Source organism: Oncorhynchus masou, chromosome 8, assembly GCF_036934945.1.
Source record: "Oncorhynchus masou masou isolate Uvic2021 chromosome 8, UVic_Omas_1.1, whole genome shotgun sequence".
NCBI classification, from domain to species: domain Eukaryota; kingdom Metazoa; phylum Chordata; class Actinopteri; order Salmoniformes; family Salmonidae; genus Oncorhynchus; species Oncorhynchus masou.
Genome location: NC_088219.1, coordinates 34,032,910 through 34,053,724, shown reverse-complemented (window position 1 = coordinate 34,053,724; position 20,815 = coordinate 34,032,910). Strand labels below are relative to the sequence as shown.

The following is a 20,815-nucleotide window of genomic DNA, read 5'->3' as shown; positions in this document are numbered from 1 at the left end:
TTGTACATTTTTAGCAAATTCGTAACATATGATACGAATTGTAATTCATAACTTGTCATGCAAAATGGATGATGGACATCCACAAATTAATGCATACCATACAAAAAGTAACATATACTAAATGGAGTGTCCTGGATTTACGTAAAGAATAATACGAAATTCTAAGACCAGGCTGGGTGATCATCCCACTGAAGCCGCCACTTGTTTTTAGCTGATAGGAGTGGAACCAGGTGTGGTCGTCTGCTGCAATAGCCCATCCGTGACAAGCACTGATGAGTTGTTCCGTTCTGCATACCACTGTTATACTGCACCATTATTTGTCTGTTAGTTTGCACGATTCTTGCAATTATCTTTCGACTTCTCATCAAAAAGCTGTTCTCGCCCACAGGACTGTCGCTGACTGGCGGTTTTACTTTTGTCGCACCATTCTTGCTAAAACCCTAGACACTGTTGTGCACGGAAATCCCAAGAAGCTGGCCATTTCTGAGATACTGGAACCTGCGTGCCGGGCAGCAACGATCATACCATGCTCAAAGTCTCTAAGGTCACTCGTTTTGCCCATTCTAACATTCAATCGAACAGTAACTGAATGCCTCGATGCCTGTCTGCCTGCTTTATATAGCAAGCCACAGCCCTTTGACTCACTGTCTGTTGGAGAGAACCATTTTCGTGAACAGGGTGATGTACCTGATAAACTGGCAACTCGGTGTATGTGATCGTATACAGATGTAAGCAAGGTTTGAAATGATTGTTTTGGTCAAATATTATATATGTTTGGGCTTCTTGTGGCTATTTGTAATTATGTTCCGGCTCGCTGACCATCAGCTCAAGAAAATATCAGCCTGTGGCTGAATCTAGTTGATGATCTCTGCTGTAGGTAGACACGCCATAACAGCTCTTTTTTTTGTCGAGTGTTCATGCAGAGGTGTTGTAATGCCTTTGACTAGATTTTGTGAATAGAGCACACTTCTGGCAAAACAGAATTCAGTTTTTCCTCCAATGTCGCAAACTAACATAAGCAAAAACTCTGCAGAATGTGTCCTACCCAGTGACAAACAACATGTATTCCCCCTTCTACGGCCATATGGGGGAGGGTTGTTAAAATGTAACATAAAAGTACATTTTGCCGCTGGAAGCCAGCAAACCATGCGAGTCGTTTCTACTAATTCAAAATACTCCAGACTTCCAAAGGAGGCGTGACAACAACATGGAGGTATGGCTATGCGAGACTACATTGCCTACTATCTCAATCTGTATAAAATGGGCCATAACTTTAAAATTAGCAGAGATCCTACTCTCAAACTTTGAAAAGCCAGTGGAGTATATTATGCTCAATATTATGTAAGATTTGGCTAATCAAAAATGGTTGATTTTCAACATTAATGTATATAGTTTTCAATATTTATTAATTAATGTAATTTTTTGTTGTTACAGAACAAAGCTTCATATGACACCGATTCTTGCTTTTGTACCACTTACAGATGAAAGGAGGCCTGGCTAAGGCCAAAATGTCAGCAATATTCCAACTTCAATTAATTATTTCTCAATTATGCTTTTAGATACAAATGTAAAATATATGTCAACAATCCTTCCTCGAAATGAAATTTTGTGAAAATCCCCCAAATTATGGTCTTTTTTTTTGTTCTGGTTTTGTGAGGAATCACCCGCAGGCACATTACTAGGACTGGCTCCTCTGTCACACACACAGAAGGATGTACATACGCAGGCCAGGCACGCATAGCGATTAATCCTTTGGTGCCGAGTGCTGTGATCTCATTTCCTGCTGACTCTGCTGAACTGACCAACAGGCCTCGGATATCTCTGTCACTGATAGTGGAGGTGTGCGTCTCACTGTCTGAAAATGCATTTAATTTTTCTAAAAAGAAAACAATCCATCTTCACAATCCTGACTGAGCTATTACTCTGAGCTCTTGTTTAACTTTTCAGTGTTCCCTGATGAATCATGTCATGGTAGTTATTACAATTTTATGAAAAAAATGTATAGAATGGTGCATTATTGAACAGGGAACATATGACTCTTAAATATGATCTTTTTTTAATCCCACAACCCCAAGACAACACACATACACACACTATTTTATTTTCATATTGGTGCAGCATATTGTTTGACCATTGCATTCTGAACCTTGACTTGCAGGCGCTGACCATCCTGCAAGAGGTGTTCCCGGCGGTGCAGGCAGCAGAGATGGCTGTGAAGCTCCGCCCCCTGTGGTGGGAGGGCTGGCAGACACTGGGCCGCGCCCAGCTTAGTCTGGGAGAGGTGGACCTGGTCAGTATTACCGTACATTTGTCATACTATTGTGCCAGCCTGGTCCTTTTGAGCAACTATGGAGGATGTGTAACCAGGCCAGCTTCGTTGGCCCGGGGAGGTTTTGCGTTGTAGTGTGACAAGCATTCAAGTTGTGTTTTATGCACAACTAGGTAGCCTAACTTGAGATCCAGGCGCATAAAAACCAAGATATTAGTGCATAATGCACTTCTCCCTTTGACATCAATGCAAGGTTTAAGTGAACAACTGTGTAATGCATCTCATGTTAGGTTTCAGTCCACTGCAGAGAAGTGGCCCTAGCTTGTCTGTCATCCCCACATACACTAATGTGCCAGTCATTACGCTGAGCTCCTATTTATAACTGTTCTCTGTGTAATAAAGTGGCTCTTCTTTAAAAGCACATCCAAGTGCCCAGGGCATGGAAGATTACTTAAAGTACCCAACAGTGCTCACCTGAACCTCTCTGTACAGTGGGTATCATAAGTATTCACCCCCTTGGATTTCTTCACATGTTATTGTTACAAAATGGGATTCAAATTGATTTAATTGTTGTTTTTTTGTCAGTGGAAGAACAGTTCTTAAAAAAAATAAAAAAATAAGATTCATGAAAAATGAAAGTATTCACACCCCTGAGTTAATACATGTTAGAATCACCTTTGCCAGTGATTACAGCTGTGAGTCTTCATGGGTAAGTCTCTAAGAGCCTTGCACACCTAGATTATGCAATATTTGCCCGTTTTGTTCTTTTCAAAATTATTCAAACTCTGTCAAGGTGTTGGCAATAATGGCAAGACAAGCAATTTTCTTGGCCACTCAGGAACATTACTGTCTTCTTGGTAATCAATTCCAATGTTGATTTGGCCTTGTGTTGTAGGTTATTGTCCTGCTGAAAGGTACATTCGTCTCCCAGTGTCTGGTGTAAAGCAGACTGAAGTAGGTTTTCCTGTAGGATTTTGCCTGTGCTTAGTTCCAGACCATTTATTTGTATCCTGAATAACTCCAGAGTCTTTGCTAATGTCAAGCATAACCATACCATGAAGCAACCACCACCATGCTTGAAAATAAGGAGGCAGTTTCTCAGTGATGTGTTGTTGGATTTCCCCCAAATATAAGGCTTTGCATTTAGGCCAAACGGTTTGTTCCTTTTGCAGTATTACTTTAGTGGAATATTTTTTTATTCTGTTTATTTTTATTTTCACTCTGTCAATTGTCGAGTCACTACAATGTTGTTGATCCAGCCTCCGTTTTCTCTCCCATCACAGCCATTGAATTCTGTAGCTGTTTTAAAATCACCAATGGCCTCGTGGTGACATCCCTAAGCAGTTTCCCTCCTGTCTTGCAGCTCATTTTAGAAGGACGACTGTATCTTTGATGTGTCTAGTTGGTTTAATACATCATCCCCAGCATAATTATTAACTTGACCATGCTTAAAGAGATATTAAATGTCTGATTTGTTACCCATCTACCAATCATTGCCCTTCTTTGAGGCTTTCAACAAGCTACCTCTTCTTTATAGTTGAATATGTGCTTGAAATTCAGTACTTGACTGATGTTGTGTGTATGGGGGCCAGAGAAAGGGGTAGTTAGTCATTCAAAAATCATCTCAATCCCTATTATAATTTATTATGTAATTTGTTAAACCAAATTTGACTCTAGAATAAGACGCTTTCCTAAAAAAAGGAAGTGAATACTAATGCAAAGAGGATATTGAATGTTCTTTTTAATTTGACATTATGGAGAGTTTTGTGTAGATCAATTAAAAAAAACACAACTAAATATTTTTTAATCCCACTTTGTAACACAACAAAATGTGAACAAAATCTAAAGGGGGTGAATGATTTCCACTCAGTGGCGACCTGTCATTCAGGGCAGGTGGGGCACCTTTTTAACTTAAACAAATATATATATATACACAGGACCAGTCAAAAGTTTGGACAACCCTACTTATTCAAGGGTTTTTATTTTATTTTTACTATTTTCTACATTAGAATAATTGTGAAGACATCAAAACTATGAAATAACAAACATGGAATCATGTAGTAACCAAAAAAGTGTTAAACAATTCAAATATATTTTATATTTGAGATTCTTCAAAGTAGCCACCCTTTGCCTTCATGACAGCTTTGTACACTCTTGGCATTCTCACAACCAACTTCACATGGAATGCTTTTCCAACAGTCTTTAAGCAGTTGTTGGCTGCTTTTCCTTCTCTGTGGTCCAACTCATCCAAAACCATCTCAATTGGGTTGAGGTCGGGTGATTGTGGAGGCCAGGTCATCTGATGCAGCACGGCATCGCTCTCCTTCTTGATCAAATAGCCCTTACACAGTCTGGAGGTGTGTGGGGTCATTGTCCTGTTGAAAAACAAATGATAGTCCCACTAAGCGCAAACCAGATGGGATGGCATATCGCTGCAAAAATCTGTGGTAGCCATGCTGGTTAAGTGTGCCTTGAATTCTAAATGTATCACTGACAGTGTTACCAGCAAAGCACCCACAACATCACACATCTTCCTCTATGCTTCACTGTGGGAACAACACGTGTCTCACAAAGACATGGCAGTTGAAACCATAAATCTCATATTTAGACTCATCAGACGAAAGGACAGATTTCCACCAGTCTAATGTCCATTGCTTGTGTTTCTTGGACCAAGCAAGTCTCTTCTTCTTATTGGTGTCCTTTCGTTGGGGTTTCTTTGCATCAATTCGACCATGAAGGCCTGATTCACGCAGTCTCCTATGAACAGTTGATGTGCAGATGTTAAAAAATGTATTGTATGCTGCTGCATAAATGATGTAAGATGCCTGGGAGATATGTACACTGTAGCTAAGAAAGTTATACTAAGTGTATGTTGTGTAGTAAGCTGTTTGTATCCTATGTGCCTCACCCAAATAATGTGGTCCCTTTCCCCTATTAATTTCACCTACTGTTCTGACTTGGTGGTGCACATGTAGCTTATAGCCTGTTTTAGAGAAGTGTAATCATAGAATATTGTAAATGCTTTCATTGTCTGCTTATATGCCCCCTGTATTTATCACACTGTTCAAATTTGGTGTACAGGGAGAATACTGTAAGAACGGCCCATTTTCTATGTTCTGTCGCTGTACATTTCAAAAGTGCTGAACAAATAGTTATATTGACTACATCTGTCCTACCTTGCTCATTAATGTCTCAATCGGAATTACGGATTGCCTCTTATCCGTTCGTCGTACCCTTATGCCGTAGTTTGTACATCTCAATTGTCAGTAGAAACAGTTGTTTTAAGCAAGTCAGACATATCAGCTATGTGTTTGTAAAAGGAAAAACATTAGGCTGAATGAACCATTTTGCTGCCAGACAAAGCTCCGCTGATAGCCAGGTGTAGCAGTGGTAAGGTGTTGGTACTGCTGTTGTGACTCTGCTGTTGGTACAGCTTTATGTAGGCCCTAACAGTTTGTGGGCACCATTTATAGTGTAATTAATCTATAGTTTAGTGTTGTTGTAGTGGCTTTTCTGGAATGCATCTTAAAAAAAATATGCTGTTTGCCCCATCAAGATGTACATGCTAAAATTGCCACTATCTGTATGAATCCTGGCTGGATCACAGTTGGACTACTCCTCTGCTGTTTAGAGAGGAGAGAAAAAAAAACACCTCGCTGAACTCAAGAAACCCTATGGCTAATGGCCCTGTGTACATTTCTCCATCTCTAATGTCCCAGAGCAACAGAACTGTCAGAAGTGTTCCCAAAACAACAATGGGAAGTGTTGGAAATTGCCTGAGCTGAAGCTCGCCAAATATATACACACTTCCAATACATATAATGGATAGGTATTAGGAGGAGAGGAGAAAGTGCCTGTCTATTTTAAGAGGGGCTTGTTCAGTCGAGTTTCAGGACATTGTGTGCATCGACATGTTTGAGTAGTGCCATGTTTGCACATGGACTGGCGCAGTGATCTCCGGCATCACATATTCAAGTCTCCTGTTTGTTTTTTCATGTTTGCTTTTCTCTCTCTCTTTTTGATCTACCTTTCAGTTTTCTCTTAGTCTGTTTCCCACAGTTTTTTTTCTGGCATTTCTTTCCCTTTCTCTTTCTCTCTCTTTACCTAGTGCCCGGAATTTACTCTTAATGGCATGTGTGCCATAATTAGGTGTCTAACGGTTCACTAAACCAGCAGTGGCGACGTACTCTCTCTAATCTGTTGGGGAACCAACATATTCCCAAACTAGAGATTTAAACAATGATGGAGAATCCTCTTGGTTTATCGAACCCCACCACTCACCATCGTACAGAACATGTTCCTGGCTGCGCCTCAACAAGAACATGTTTGAAATGTGGCAATTATTTCTTTCAGCTCAGATTTACTCAAGTCATACAATACAGCGTAGGCATAGCCTAGTGTTTTAAATTGTTATTTTATGTATTCATTCGGGTTCATGGAGCAGACCGAACCTAGATTCCCCCCCCCCCCATTCTGAACGGTTCAATGTGAACACATCTACTGTTGCACCCCTAACTCTAATAATGCTATTATAGTGCTATAATAATAAATCATCCAATTTTTAGATGGAGGTTATAACAAAAACAGGCCCTTAGAACTAAGGGACGGTTTTGCCATTTGGTTGGGGAATTATTGTTGTAATAAACACGGAACCTAATTCCACCCTTGACAAAACTATGCTTTTGAAAGAGTTGTGCGAATACAAACCATTTATCATATGAGTCTTGACTTGCCTGAGTTAATTTGTCAAAACTCTGGTTCTTCTTGGCCGTTTCACTTGACTTAGCCTTTATGGTATTTTTGTTTGCATACCTGTGCCAGTTGGGGAAACCAAACCAGTCTCTTTCAGGAATGTTGGCCTAAAAAGAGCTGAGGTTTCCTTTATTAGAGAGTGGCAGAAAATTGCAAGTCCCATCCATTTAACACACAGATACAGATCATAGAAGTCAGGGTGTGGTTGTGGAGCCCTGTAATAAGTGGCCTGTAAAATCACTTCACACTTTGAATCACGTCATGGTCTTGTTTGGACCCTCAGGAATATATGAGGGGAAATTATCTCTGCTCTTTTTTTTAAAACTTTTTTTTTACCCCTTTTACTTTTCATTAAATGCTTCCCTGTTTGACGCGTGACACATCCTTGGCCTGGGGCCTGAGTCTATGTTGGCCAGGCACTGGCAAAGGTCTTCTTTCCCATGGATGGAACGTGATCCTGGGGCTCAGTGTGAGTAGCATGCTGCCTTCATCTTGGAGCCCAGGACAGGTACTGGGGAAGTGCTTAGCTTTCTTCTCTGCTCTGAAGTGGTAGCGAGAAAGGGAGCAGGAGAGTGAGACAGCCAGAGAGAGAGAGAGTAGGAGAGAGCAGAAGAGAAAGGGAGAGTGCATGAGCGAGTGGCTTCACAACATATGGGAACAGGAATCTATAACTAGTGCCTAGAGTTTTCCCTAGTGGAAATACCCATGGGACAGTTACCTAATGATCAAATTAAATAAAGTTGTGTAAATATCTTGTCTCATTAATCTACTGCTGTGAGAGAGCTTTGAGGAGGTGGCCAGCCCCATCTTGGAACTCATCACCATAACAAAGAGTTTGTTGTTAATGAGTTTGGTCGGAGATAGCTAGAAGGGATTCAGCAATGCATGTTTGTTTTTTTATTGATATTTATTTTACTACCCTTTTTCTCCCCAATTTCGTGGTATCCAATTGTTAGTAGTTACTATCTTGTCTCATAACTCCATATCTTGTCTATATCTTGTCCATATCTTGTCTATAACTCCCGTACGGGCTCGGGGGAGACGAAGGTCGAAAGCCATGCGTCTTCCGAAACACAACCTAACCAAGCCGCACTGCTTCTTAGGGCTGCAATCCCGTTAATGGGATCGATATGACAACAGCCAGTGAAAGTGCAGGGCGCCAAATTCAAAACAACAGAGATCTCATAAATAAAATTCCTCAAACATGTATTTTATACCGTTTTAAAGGTAATCTTGTTGTTAATCCCACCACAGTGTCTGATTTCAATTAGGCTTTACAGCGAAAGCACCACAAACGATTATGTTAGGTCACCACCAAGCCAAAGAAAAACTCAGCCATTTTTCCAGCCAAAGAGAGGAGTCACAAAAAGCACACATAGGTAGAACATTAATCACTAACTTTTGATCTGCATCAGATGACACTCATAGGACTTTGTTACAAAATACATGCATGTTTTTGTTTGATAAAGTTCATATTTATATTAAAAAATTGGAGTTTACATTGGCGTGTTACGTTCACTAGTTCGAAAAACCTCCGGTGATATTGCAGAGAGCCACATACTACAGAAATACTCTGTATTATAAATTTCGATGAAAATTCAAGTGTTAGACATGGAAATATAGATATACCTCTCCTTAATGCAACCGCTGTGTCAGATTTCTAAAAAAACTTTATGGAAAAAGTAAACCACGCAATAATCTGAGACGGCCCTCAGAAAACAAATAACATTTTCCGCCATGTTGGAGTCAACAGAAATCAGAAATGACATTATAAATATTCCCTTACCTTTGATGATCTTCATCAGAATGCACTCCCAGGAATCGCAGTTCCACAATGAATGCTTGATTTGTTCGATAATGTCCATTATTTATGTCCAAGTAGCTACTTTTGTTAGGGCTTAGGTAAACAAATCCAAACACTCATGCAGGTCTGTTGAAGGAATTCTAAATTCCTCTGTTTTAATTCCCAATCAAAATTAAACACTCTGTCAATGCATAAGGATTTGTATGACCCTTTATAATATAAGAATGGACAGAGCCCCGGTCTTAAAAGTCAAGTAACAGCCTTTAATTCAAGAGAGTACTGAGTTCATACACATTTTACCACAGGTTATAAACTGAAAATGACGTCAGCGTTTTCTAAATGTTCCGTCTCTTCTTGACACTGGTAGAAAGGCCCTATAGTTCTCAAGCCTCCCTCCTCACCTAGAGCCAAGGTCAGTCAGTGTCGATAAGCATTCTAGACAGTCTGGAGATAGTCCGTCCCTGCCATCTGGAGATAGTTCATTCATTTGTACAAAGGAACAGACCGTCATTGTACTAAACTCCCAACTACATTCACTACATTATTTTCAATAATGGGAGCAAGAGAGAATTCATACATGTACAGTAACATAATAGTCCTTTAATTCATCCTGATTGAAATGTATACATAATTAGTCATTATAGATTTAAAAAAAAAATCCCATAATTAACAGGGTCCTGCATAACTTTGGACAAAAACTTTTTTTAAAGTTATATTACAGGTCTTAGAAACATTTCAAGACCTGTATTTCAAGACTAAGTATAGAATCAATCTTCAGGATGTTTTTATCATAAATCTTCAATAAAGTCACAACCGGAGAATTCCTTTGTTGTGTAGAGGAGCAATGGAACGCAGGTCGATATCATGTGAAATGAGCGTGACCAGAAAATAGCTCTCTGCCAGTAACCTGACTCATTCAGCTCTTATTCAGCCCCACAACACAGTTAGAAACCTCATTCAAGTTTCTAAAGACTGTTGACATCAACTTCATCCATATCCCACTGTGAATTCAATAGGGCCTGGGTTGAAAATCACTTCCTGTTTTGGATTTCTTCTCAGGTTTTTGCCTGCCATATGAGTTATGTTATACTCACATACATCATTCAAACAGTTTTAGAAACTTCAGTGTTTTCTATCCAATACGAATAATAATATGCATATATTAGCAACTGGGAATGAGGAGCAGGCCGTTTACTCTGGGCACCTTTCATCCAAGCTACTCAATACTGCTCCTGCAGCCATAAGAAGTTAGCGCGCATCCAAACCGGAAGCCAACCACACCAATGTGTCGGAGGAAACACTGTGCACCTGGTGACCTGGTTAGCGTGCACTGCCCAGTCCGCAGGAGTCGCTAGGACGAGATGAGACAAGGATATCCCTACCGGCCAAACCCTCTCTAACCCAGACGACACTAGGCCAATTGTGCGTCGCCCCATGGACCTCCTGGTCGTGGCCGGGTGCGACAGAGCCTGGGCTCGAACCCAGAACTCTGGTGGCACAGCTAAAAGTCAATCTGTCAATCTAAGTGGTGATATCTATGAGTTTGAAAATTACAGCTGATTGTGAATGAAATGAGTTGAATAGCCTACCATTAGAAATGCATTGCAGGGGCCTCACTCATAGATATCACTTAGTGGTAGATTGTTTGACTTATTAACCCCATTACTGTGCGAAGTAGGATTTCTTCTCCTCTGTTAGATAATAATGTGTAAATCGATGTACTTCTGCCTGGCCAGATGAATGATGGAGACTGGAATAATGTCGCAGTAAATCTCTATACTGAAACTAATGTGACGGGGAAAGGTTTTGTTCTTGACGTAGCTGACATGCTGATAGACGACAGCTACATTGTTGACATACTCGTGCTTCGTCGCATCATCAAATTAGAGGAAATGATTATTCACATACTTGTACGTCAGACTTGCATACGGATCCTTTTGAACGTATCTATTACGGAACGTAGATATTAAACCACTTTAACAGTTCCGTCTTCATAAATCATGTGATTCCTTTGACTTTTAGTTGTTCACCATTTTTGACAGGATGTGGAACAACGGTTATTTACTGTATACCGTCTGGTAGAGTGATCTTTGATTGCAATATGAACCAGCAATGTATGTCTTTCCCTACAGTAGTGGAGCTGCCTCTCAGCAGGCATTGTGATCAACAACACCCAATACTCCTTTAACTCGTAAATCAGTTTAATAAATAGGTATTCGATTTCAAAGCATAGCCCTGAATCTTTCCCTGCCAGTAGTATAAAAAATACATACCTTTTTATATTGTAAAAAGTTTGTTAGAGACCTTCCCTTAACAAAATCTCCTTGATTCCTATTTCAAGACACCTGCACCCCATTCCCAGTGAAGGGGACAGATGACCATTCGCTAGCAATGTACATTGAAACAGGACCACTAGTGACAACCAAAGCATATTTTTTTTACTCATTAAGATTATTCAATTATCACGTCAATGCTTGACACTAGAGTTGACCGATATTACGATCGTATCGTCTATCGGCGATGCTAGACAGCCATTGTCGACTGTGACGACGTCATAATGTGACAGACGGTGGTTTAGCTTAATTGAACAGTCATGTCTTGCGACGTCTCGCAGGGACACAAGTGCTTGTTTTTGTTTTAAATAAAAAAAATAAAAAAAACATGGCCTATTTATTTTTTACCTTTTTATTTAACTAGGCAAGTCAGTTAAGAACAAATTCTTATTTTCAATGACAGTCTAGGGACAGTGGGTTAACTGTCTGTTCAGGGGCAGAACGACAGATTTGTACCTTGTCAGCTCGGGGATTTGAACTTACAACCTTCCGGTTACTAGTCCAACGCTCTAACCACTAGGCTACCCTGCCGCCCCTATAATGTTTTTATAATGTTTTATTTAAAAAAGAATCATAATTAACGGATACCATCTTGTCTAGCTGTTTAAAAAAAAAACACGGCCTATATTCCCTTCTCTCTCCATAATGGGAGAGAACAAACATTTGGCCTATCAAGAGTGTAGACCTATAGAAAAATCACATGACAAGTTTGATCAAGATTAAGCTTATTAAGAAAGACATGATCCATGCGGGTTGAGAAAATCCCTCTATGCGATGTTGAAGTGCAATGGGAAATTACCGATCCTCCGCTAGGCCAATCATAAAAAATCATAAAAGCTTTAAGACAAGTTAAAGTTATTAACAGTAGCTTTTTTTGCAAATATTCTAGCCTACGAAGGTGTTGTTGTTGTGGCTTTCAAAAATAGCAAGAATGAAGGTCTATAGTCTAAGTTTAGGCATAGGTTTTTCTCAATCACTTTATGAGAGCGAGAACAAGCAATATTTATTTTTCTATTATTTTGAGGCAAATTAAGCATTTATTATCCAGTTCTGAAGACGGTAGGCTGCTTTTATCCAACCCATGAAGTAGGCCCATATCCTAGCTCACGAAGAAAAAGCATTCCTCATCAGACAGTCACTGCTCCATCATGTGCGCACCTCACAGACCGACACAGGCACACAAAAAAAACCTGTTCTGCTCCTCCACCAGAAAGGAATATTCAAAAATATTTGCCGTTGCCTGCACTTAGCCTCGGCCCAGGCTTTCAACAACATCTTTCGTCATGATTCATCCGCGCTATAGCCCAATTGTCGTTTTAGCAATTTTGTATTACTTATTTTGGAGGGTGGCCAATAAGGTCGATAGCATCATATATCATGATGTTTTATGGGTACATAATCACGATAAGACAAAGGTTGGCATCGCCCAACCCTACTTGAAACCTTTGCTTTCAAAGCCATTCATCTTCCCCATGAAATGTTTCTTTCATTACCAGTAATTTGTGTTGTGTTCATTTTAAGTCAATAAAAGTATGTTTACAGAAAGGAAAATACCACAAGTCTTCGTCCTATCCACAGGCGGTGAGGTCTTTCCAGGTGGGGCTCCACCTGTGTCCGTCAGAGCGCCCCCTCTGGTTGGAGGACCTGGCGTGGGCACGGAGGCTGCAGCAGCAAAGACTGGCGGCACGGGACCGGACCCAGCGGGAGGAGGCGGCCCAGCGGGAGGTCCTGAGCGCTCCAGAGCTCCAACAGGACTATGACTTTGAGTCCGATGAGGTGGTGGTGGCCTGCACTGCCATGGCCGAGAGACAGCGACGCTATGAGGATCTGAAGAGGACGGCGGTGGTGGTAGACGCTGAGGGGAACGCAAGGGAGGTAACCACAGAGGAGGGGGGTTCAGGGGACACACTCTCATCACAGTATCAGTTGGTCAAAGCACGGGGGCTATGAGATGTTTCTAAGAACTTTTAAAAGGGCTGAAATGTGTCTCGTGAAATGGGTGTTTTTGTTGAGCTTTCCATCTTTAGTCTTATGCATGTCGTTATTATGTTTTGTTGTAGTATACAAGAGACTGTGGGTGATGGCAGTAGATTTAATCAAGTCAATTATGCTTGTTTTTGTGTATTATGTATACAGTCAGGTCCAACATGATTGGCACCATTGATAAAGATTAGCAAAATACACTGGATATTTTTTTTAAGACTGCCCTGGCAGAAGCAACCGGGTTTTTGTCTAAAATGTCCTGGGGCCTCATTTATCTACCATGTGTAAATTTCTCACAAAATTCTGGAGATGCTAGAATTTGCATGCACATCAAATTAGTGGTATTTATCAATCTATCCCTGGAACATAGGCACATGTTTTCATTGATAAATCAGAGCGATGCAATATTTGTGTGCTTGTGAGCAAGCGTTACAACCCCCTCCCTGTAAAACGCCCTCCATTCCACTTTTATTGTCACAAAAACAAGCACATTTGCTCTGCGATTTGGAGATGTTGCAACTGGGCCATGGTAGTTTCTAAAAGAAAGTGCAATGGGAAATGTGATCACATTTCCTAAGAGGTGCGGGAAGAATGTTTTAATCTTTTGCAGTGACTTTTTCAAACCCCCAAAAAACGCATGCCGCCTGTAGCGAGTGCCGAGTACACTCGCTGCGCATTCTGTAAGATGAATTTTCCTATCGAACAATTTAAAGTAAATGCTACAGCCGACAGGCAAAGGACACATTGTTGTTCAATATTTTGTTTATCAATACGTGATTGTCTCCAGCCTTGGTATAGGCTCTGAGAATAAATAGTAGGAATGTAACGATTCACCGATTTTAGGCATCTGTTCCCGGTTCAAATGTTTAAGATATAAGTGCATCTGTCGGAGGAACCCCAAACCTCATATTTTGTGTCAACTGCTCTTCTCCTTCAATGTCGAACTAAGCATGTAATTGTGTCGACAGTCATTGATCTACATGTCATTGTGCATGTGTAACAACCTCGGGCAATATCAATAGCCTAGTCAAACAGCGCTAGGTAGCGTCTTTTCCTGATCTGGAACATCTGTGCGTCACCTTCAACATTCAACTGTTTGTAAAATGGCTTGTGCAATATTAGGCTTTATTTTATTTTTTTCTATGAAATGCGCTGTTGAAATTGTGTTTTACCGAAATAAAAGTAGCCTAAGCTACTGCTGGAAACAACTCCTCTGGCTGTACATAATTTCTTTACAACCTATTTTGATTAGGACTATGTTATAGTTAAAGCTGCAGTATGTAGAGTGCCTTCAGAAAGTATTCATACCCCTTGAGTTATTCCACCTTTTGTTTCCTGCTTGAATTAAAAAATGGATGCAATATTTTTTTCACGCCCATCTGCACACAATACTCAATCATGACAAAGTGAAAACATGTTTTTAGACATCTAATTTTCATAAGCATTCACACCCCTAGGTCAATACTTTGTAGAAACACCTTTGGCGGCGATTACAGCTTTGAGTCGCCCTAGGTATGTGTGTATCAGCTTTGCACATCTGGATTTAGGGATTTTCTCCTTTTTCTTCCTTGCAGATTTTCTTAATATCTGTTGATTGAGCTAGGGAGCAGTGATGGAGAGCAATCTTCAAGTCTCTCCATGGATTTTCAATGCGATTCAAGTCTGGGCTTTGGCTGGACTACTCGGACTTTCACGTTCTTGTTCTGAAGCCCATCCAGCTTTGCTTTGGCTGCATTGTTGGGGTCATTGTCCTGTTTGGACATAAATCTTCACCACAGTCTGTCGTTTGAAGCTGGTTCTCATCAAGGATTTGCCTTTATTTGGCTCCATTCATTGTTCCATCTATCCTTATAAGTCTCCCAGTCCCTGCTGCTGAAAAGCATCCCCATAGCATGATGCTGCCACCACCACGCTTCACGGTAGGGATGGTGTTAGACGGTTGATGAGCTGTGCCTGGTTTTCGCCAGACGTAGCGCTTTGCATTCAGGCCAAAGAGTAACATTTTGGTCTCATCAGACCACAGAATATTTTAAGTCTTTCACTTGCCTTTAAACAAACTCCAAGCGTGCTGTCATGTGCCTTTTTCTCAGGAGGGGCTTCTGTCTGGCCACTCGCCCATAAAGTCTAGATTGGTGAAGTGCTGTAGAGACTTCTGGCAGGTTCTCCCATCTCAGCCAAAGAACTCAGTTGTTCTGTCAGAGTGATGTTTGGGTTCTTGGTCACCTCCCTGACCAAGGTCCTTCTTGCCCGGTTGCTCAGTTTGGTTTGACGGCCAGCTCTAGGGAGTCTGGGTAGTTCCATATTTTTCCCAAGGATGGAGACCACTGTGCCCTTTGACACTTTCAACACTCTAGAAATTGTTTTATACCCTTCCCAAGAAACATGCCTCATCACAATTCTCTGAGATCTACAGACTTCATGGTATAGTTTCTGCTCTGACATTCACTGTCAACTGTGTGACCTTGTATAGACAGGTGTGTTTCTTTCTAAATCATGTCCAAACAATTGGCCACAGGTGACAACTCAAGAATGATCCAAGGAGATTGGATGTACCTGAGCTCAATTTGGAGTGGCATAGCAAAGGGGTGTGAATACTTATGTTAATTAGCTATTTCTGTATTTCGTTTCCAATACATTTGCAAAAATTTCTAAAAACACGTTCACTTTGTCATTATGAGGTATTGTGTGCAGATGGGTAAATAAAAACTGTAATCCCTTTTGAATTCAGGCTGTAACAATAAAATAGGGAATAAGTCAAGGTGTATGAACACTTTCTGAAGGCTCTGTACATGCTGATCGGGTCTTACTTAAGATTTGATTTCGATTGTTCAGGTTCACCATCAGCAATAGTTTTGCTTGAAACAATCAGTAAGGAAAGTGGGGTAAGTTGAGACATTTTTTTTTACATTCAGCATCACTCCGTCAAGAGAAATATGGTATTATTTCTAACAAAGATATCTACATATATTTCAGGATGTTGTGTATCCCTGGAAATAATCAGAATTCTGGTAAATGTTAGTTTTGAAGACATAGCTTGTCCAAAAAAAGTGGTCTCTTGGCACAACTTACTCTGTAGTGAATGAAATATTAACACTTCCTTTTAAACCATGTTTATCTTTCGTTCCCAACCACTTCATGTGGTTTCTTCCTTCACAAACTCCATTAAATGATGATCACTACCTAAATATTTGGTCAAATTATACCTTTTGGAGTGGGGGGGATGCAGCTCCAACAGAATGGAAATTAATGTCTGTGCAGCAAATGTTAGCGCATTGAATTGTATAGCGTCGAACCAAATCGAATCGTTTCAAACTGAAAGGGTTCGTTCCTGTATCGTATCAGAGCCCATGTATCTAGATTCGTGTCGAATCAGCTTGAAAGGGAAAGATGTACATCCCTATTAAATTGGCTATGACTTTGCACTCCTATTCCACAGCAATACTGTAGCCTATCCATACTTTCAAATCATCTAAATGGGCTACCAGTCTATTTACTTTCAAGTATGGTTGGGTGAGCAATGGATAAATGGTAGCCTAATATTTGTTGTGTAGCGGGAATAAACCAGTTGTCAGAAAAGGAGAGATGTCCTGCAATATGATTATGATTTAGGCCTAGTAAAGGTCAAATAAACATATTAGGCAATATGCTGCTATGCAATCTCCTTGCCAACAGCAAATGCATGAGTTGTTTATTAACCTACCTTTTTATTATAATTCCTGTGCATCAAACACCTCCATTTCCCCCAAAAAATAAGTGTTTGCTTCCAATACAGTTGATCAAATAGAAGTTGTCCGTACGCCTGGTCTGAAAGTGTGCGGAATCTCCACGCAAATATCACCTCAAGTTGAAAATCAATAAATACATGATTTACTAACTTTAATGATGCAGTTGGCCTTAACAAGGGCCCCAGGACCAGTGGAAACAAAATAGCCCCATACAATGAAAGATCCACCACCATATTTTACAGTAAGTATTGGGTTCCGCACGGGTGTCATTCTTTTGTCCGCCAAACCCATCACTGGGTTGTGTGGCCAAGGAGCTAATTTTTCATGTCATCCAACAAATGTTTGCTAAAGGCACTGACACTTGGATTGGATCATGTGCCATGTGTAACAGGGTTGGTTATGTTTCCACTTGCCTCTAAAGAAATGTGTATTTAATGTTCAAGCACTCTTATTGGTTGGTTCAATTCCGATGACAATGAGGCATGTTGTTATTGGCCCCGCTTGCAGATAGGGGGAGATCGCGAACGTCAGGTCTCCCCAGTATGAAAATGTTATGCAAGGGGTAGGCCACGTTCTGAATAATGTATTCTACAATGTGTACAAGTTTGCTGTACATTTCTGATTTATTCATGTGTATATATGGTACCTGTTAGGGATTGAGGGGCTTTCTGGGATGTGCTTTGGTATATGATTGCTGTAAATAAGTGTGTAAGCTCGCATACACTGATGTAATGCTCACATAAGCTCACTGCTAACAGTTTTCTGTGACAGATTTGATCATTGACAGCCATCATTAACATCATTAAGCCTTGCACAACTAACTTGCTGTTTCCTATTTAATCACAGATAATAAATAACGTTCAACTGGGACCACTGGCTGCGGTGATTTCTTTGAACCAAACACAACGCAGGAGAGTACGATTAACATCTGTTACATATGGTCAGGTGAAAGAAATCGTCATTTTGGAATGGACATCTCAGTCTCCGGACTTGAACCCGATTGAAAACCTGAGGGTGCAGATGAAGTCCATAAGTGCAGGTGAAGGATATAAAAGATTCGGAAAGATTCTGTATGGAGGAATTGGTCTTAGATCCCTCCCAATGTGTTCTCCAATCCTATAAAACATTTTTGAAAAACGCTTGTTGCGTTATCCACGCAAGGTGATATATTGGAAATGACTGAGCAATTGTCTTACTATAAAATAACACATTACAAATTGTTTTGAGCCTACAATATAGCTCAGTATTTGTATTATTTCTTTTCTAGTCTTTTTTTTTGCTCATCTTTATAAACGGTGCCAATCATTTTCGACCTGAATGTATGTTCCCTGTTTAAGCTTTGTTGTTTATATCAATGCTCTCTTATTACTCCTATGCCATTTAAAAGACTGGTTTGGAGTGTAGCCCTAATACATTTTTTTCTCATTATACACTTGAGAGCTCAACGGTCACTCATGTTGGTTAATCCTCCTGAAAGGAGCATCCTGTTGTGTTTGGAATATGTCTGTCCATCCCATTAACTCAAATACATTCCGGGTCAGTTTCCCAGACGGATTAGACATAATCTTGGATAAAAATCGATTGAATGATGATTATCCATTGAGCTTGCGTTTTAAGTCCACTACTAGGCTAACCCTGTATCCGGAAAACTGCCCCTTCGTCTTTTTTTTTTTTAATATCTCAAGTTATGAGAAGTTTCAGAACATCTTCGTCAGATGACCGGGAAATGATCTCCTTGGAAAACTCCTCACTTGAGTCAATTGTGTCAGTTGAGCTGTTATTAAAAAATAAACCCTCGGAGAAACAAACCCCACAGAGAAATAATATTTCCAGGTTAGGATTTGTGTGTCATGTGAGCCTCCGTAGGAGATTGGTGAGCTGCTAAAACAATCCAACTTTGTCCGGAATGCCAGCAGCAGGCTGGCGCTGAAAACTCTGCGCCGTCAGCCTGGACTGGCCATGCTGAAAAGCCTAGCAGCTTGAACAGTCATTTGAATTTGAATGACATCTTCTAAGAGCAAGATTGTTTTCATGGGACACTCATAAAAGGGTTTTGTATGACTGAAACGGGCTATCAGATTGTTGTTAATACAGACAGGCAGTGAAAGAGGAGACTGGTTTCTGAGAGAATGAATGTGTCCTCCTTGGATTTTTGAATTCATATTGTTGGATTCTAGCTTGAAATGTACTTATTCATGTTGCTGTACCAGAACTTAGTGATAACTTTACATCTATATGTCTTGGGTCAAGGAAGGGTAAAGAGTAATTTGGTGCGTGGAAAGTTACTGAGTGATATGGAAAGTTACTCAGTGAGAAAAGGGAAGTACAGAAAAGTAATATTCTGTTCAAATATAGTGTTGAATATGAATGTTGCTAAGAAGGGAGGTAAAGGGAAACGGTCTAGTATCAGTTCTTGAAAAGGCAGACCAGCTGCGGAGGAACCGGGACCATGAGGGCTGTGGAACTCAACTCCAGGTTAAGTCAACAGATGAAGAGAGAAGACAATGCTGGGATTACAGTCCCATCTCACACACACACACTTCCACACTCATGAGGGTCCTGGACTGAGGCAGGGCCATGACAATACCAGTAAGAGGAACCCACTGTGTATCTGCCTAACGCCAAAGAAGGATTGGTAATCTTAGACATGCAAGGAGGTGACTCCGCCTAGTTGTGAGGTGTAAAGATGTGCTTGTGTGACTTGTATATTGTCTTTGCAGATGTATGACCCAATGGGGTGATTAAACTTGGTTTGAGCTTTTTCTAGTCATGAGTTTTTACTCTGTTTGTTCCGAACCTAACAATATGAAAAAATATTTAGACAATTTCGTAATCTATGTCACTTGTAATGGATGCAGAAATATATTTGATAGTAAAGGCCAATTTATGCTTGATCTGACAATGTGGTCGGCGGCTTCGTATGGAGTGTGACGCAATTGCGGAGCATCCAGAGGCATGCAGAGGCCCAATGACGCTCCGTTAAATGCTTCGTATGGCTCTGCATTGACATGGTAGACAGTAGGTGGGGGCGGTACGACCCGTATGAATACAAACTTACTTCATCATTGCTCTACTCTGCTCCGCTGGTATGAGAGCCCTGACGTCTGCATCACACAATAAATGCTGTACGCCCACTTTGCTTTAAAGACTCACTCTGACACAGAGCGTTAACCTTTCAGAAAAAGGGGACCATGAATGTGTTGGTAACAGTCATTCATTTCATAGAACTGAGCTCATCCTCTGGTCATGTGTGGGATCATTGGGTGGAGCTGTGAACACACAGTGGGAAAGGTAACTGTTTTGACCATGACAGTGCTCATAGCCTATTTAGTGCGAATTGTAATCATGTTTCTGTAACTGACCCAGCTGACGTTGTGTACTAATACTTTGTTTGGGTAAATAATGAGAATGTATCCATCTTACCTGTAAAGTGTACATTTAAAATAAATCAATTGATTACAAGTAACATTTCAAATGTAATTGGCCTTTCTTTTTTTTTGCCATATGCTAGATTTGTAGCGCCATCAAGTAGGCCGGCCTGATCAATAACCTATTTGTTCAGAAGCCTTAATCAGGTAGTTCGGTCAATAGTAAAGACTGGTTCAGTTTGGCCGCATGTGTTTTGCTATGTTTTCCTGTGACCTGCCTACGACCTTCCTCATCGAGCTCTGTGGGTGTTTCCCTACTTCTCATGGCCATAACAGCTTCATGCAATGTTTGCCTATTGATAATAACGTCAGTCAAAGTTATCATGAGGTCAGGTGGTCAGTAAAAGGCTGGTCCAGGTTGATTGTGCTTTGCTGAGACCCTTTCTGTGTTTACAAACATTGCAGCATGAGGGTAAGTTGGTGGCAGAACAAGGAAAAGCATCTATTTACAAATTGCTTTTTTATTTTATTTATTTAAGTAGGCAAGTCAGTTAAGAACAAATTCTTATTTTCAATGACGG

At 40.5% G+C, this 20,815-nt stretch overlaps 1 protein-coding gene across 2 annotated transcripts in view; it reads left to right on the top strand.

Moving 5' to 3' along the window:
- ttc33 (tetratricopeptide repeat domain 33) overlaps nt 1-20,323 on the top strand; it is a 57,066-nt gene extending 36,743 nt beyond the window's left edge. The window contains exons 3-5 of one of the 2 annotated variants that reach the window (XM_064972279.1): nt 2,159-2,290; nt 12,737-13,033; nt 17,713-20,323. In XM_064972279.1, the coding sequence (XP_064828351.1) occupies nt 2,159-2,290; nt 12,737-13,033; nt 17,713-17,988 (705 nt within the window). In that variant the 3' untranslated portion in view covers nt 17,989-20,323. Of the gene's footprint in view, nt 1-2,158; nt 2,291-12,736; nt 14,350-17,712 lie in introns of those variants that run through there. The other variant, XM_064972280.1, reaches the window with a different exon arrangement.
- The last annotated feature ends 492 nt before the right edge of the window (nt 20,324-20,815 follow it).